This window comes from Acyrthosiphon pisum, chromosome X, assembly GCF_005508785.2.
Source record: "Acyrthosiphon pisum isolate AL4f chromosome X, pea_aphid_22Mar2018_4r6ur, whole genome shotgun sequence".
NCBI classification, from domain to species: domain Eukaryota; kingdom Metazoa; phylum Arthropoda; class Insecta; order Hemiptera; family Aphididae; genus Acyrthosiphon; species Acyrthosiphon pisum.
In genome coordinates, this window is record NC_042493.1 from 101770318 (window position 1) to 101772099 (window position 1782).

The window sequence follows — 1782 nt, forward strand, 5'->3', positions numbered from 1 at the left end:
TTCCCAGCCCCCACCAAAATTTTGATTTAAAAAAAAACTAAATCTCTACAAACGAAAAAAATTAGATTACAAACCAATACAAACCGGCTACAAACGAAAGGTGAAAAAAAAAATTCAAAAATTCAAAATTGGTAGGCTGGGGAAATGTACCTTTATCTACATCAATAGTGATAAACTTTCCATCAGCGTCTGCTGTAGCCATTAAAACAATTGAAAAGTATCATTTGTAATTGAAAAATGCCGATCCTGAATTTACTGGTGCCTTAATTCGTATGTGCTTGCCATCTATACTAGGTACCAACACAGGTTGGAAAATTCCATAGCTCATTATATCGATAGCAATAGTTTTCCACATTATTTGATTAGGTATGGGCATGTATAGAGGCTGTAAAACTTCCCATAGGGCTTTGGATGTCGTTTCTATAATATTACGAACGGTTGTTTCACCTCTCAAAAAATAATATAAAATTGATCTCATTGAAACTTCTCCAGAAAAATACCTATACATAAAAATAAAACTTTCCTGACACAACCCTGATAGAAATTTTGTAATAATAATATTATAATAATATTTTTAGTCAGTCATTTGCTATCAGGGAAGTATATTTTTTAAATGATTTATTATCCATATTATAATTTCCATAGTTTTTCGTATGTATAAATTATTATTATACCTATAATCATTATTTTCTTATTATTTAGTACCTATCAGTTTTACAATGAGTTGTGTTTTCTTATATTTTTTTTTACAAGAAATTATATCTACGAGATATTTATTATCCTTGAAGTTCATATTTTATATTTTATATTCAATTGATTTCTCATGTAGCGATTTTCTTATTTCGCTGTTTAAATTTTTTTGTTTTCTCTAAATATCAATATTGAACATTTAAAACAAGGTTCTATTAAATAGTTTATAATATATAAATTACTTTTCACAATATCATTAAATATACTTCGTAATATCATAGGTTGTCTATTATATATTATATTATGTATTTAAATAGTGAGTGAATGTAAAGAACGATGGAAAAATTTGAGAGCTTGCTTTACAAGACATTTAAAAGCCAAACCTCCGTCGGGATCAGCTGCCAAGATCAAAAAACCATATTATTTAGCAGAGTTTTTACATTTTCTTGAACCTTTTACAAAATCACGGAAACAGTCAGGTTAATATTTTATTCATAGTATAACAATAATATTAAATTAATATTAATTGTAAGATAAATTTAAAAAATATATAAATCTCTTTTTTCATAGGTTATATGCCAGCTTTACCACCCTTAAATAATGAATGTAGTGAGCAAAACGAAATTATTGGTAATTTTTCTGAAAGTGAAGAAGACAACATTGACAATAATCCAATTGAAGATAACCCAAATGATTCAAATTCAAGTTTCACTGAACCAAAACCACAACAATGGATCTCTAGTACCAAAAGTTCATCTTTTCAGAAAAAACAACGTTCAGTAGGACTAGAAGAAGTGAATAAGGCAGCTTTAGATTTTTTCGCAAAAAAAAAGAAGTCAGATCTTCCTGTAGAAGATGTGGATTTATGTTTTTTTAAAAGTTTATTACCAGATATGAAACTTATGAATCCTGAACAAAAAAGGCGTTTTAAATTTGGAGTATTAAGTTTAATTGGAAACATACTTGATGAACCTAATGAAACTATTCCTATACAGACTGAGCAAAATCTTTACCACACTGGATATAATAGAGAATATCAGAACATGGAAAAATAATATTATTTACTCTACAACTCCATCAAGTTTATCTTCT

General features: G+C 27.6%; 1 protein-coding gene across 1 annotated transcript in view; it reads left to right on the plus strand.

The window, feature by feature from the left end:
• Nucleotides 1-1745, plus strand: part of LOC103310953 — a 3643-nt gene extending 1898 nt beyond the window's left edge. Inside the window, exons 2-3 of the mRNA XM_008190452.1 lie at nucleotides 1008-1169; nucleotides 1261-1745. Coding sequence (XP_008188674.1) covers nucleotides 1008-1169; nucleotides 1261-1745 — 647 coding nt within the window. The remainder of the gene's footprint in view (nucleotides 1-1007; nucleotides 1170-1260) is intronic.
• The last annotated feature ends 37 nt before the right edge of the window (nucleotides 1746-1782 follow it).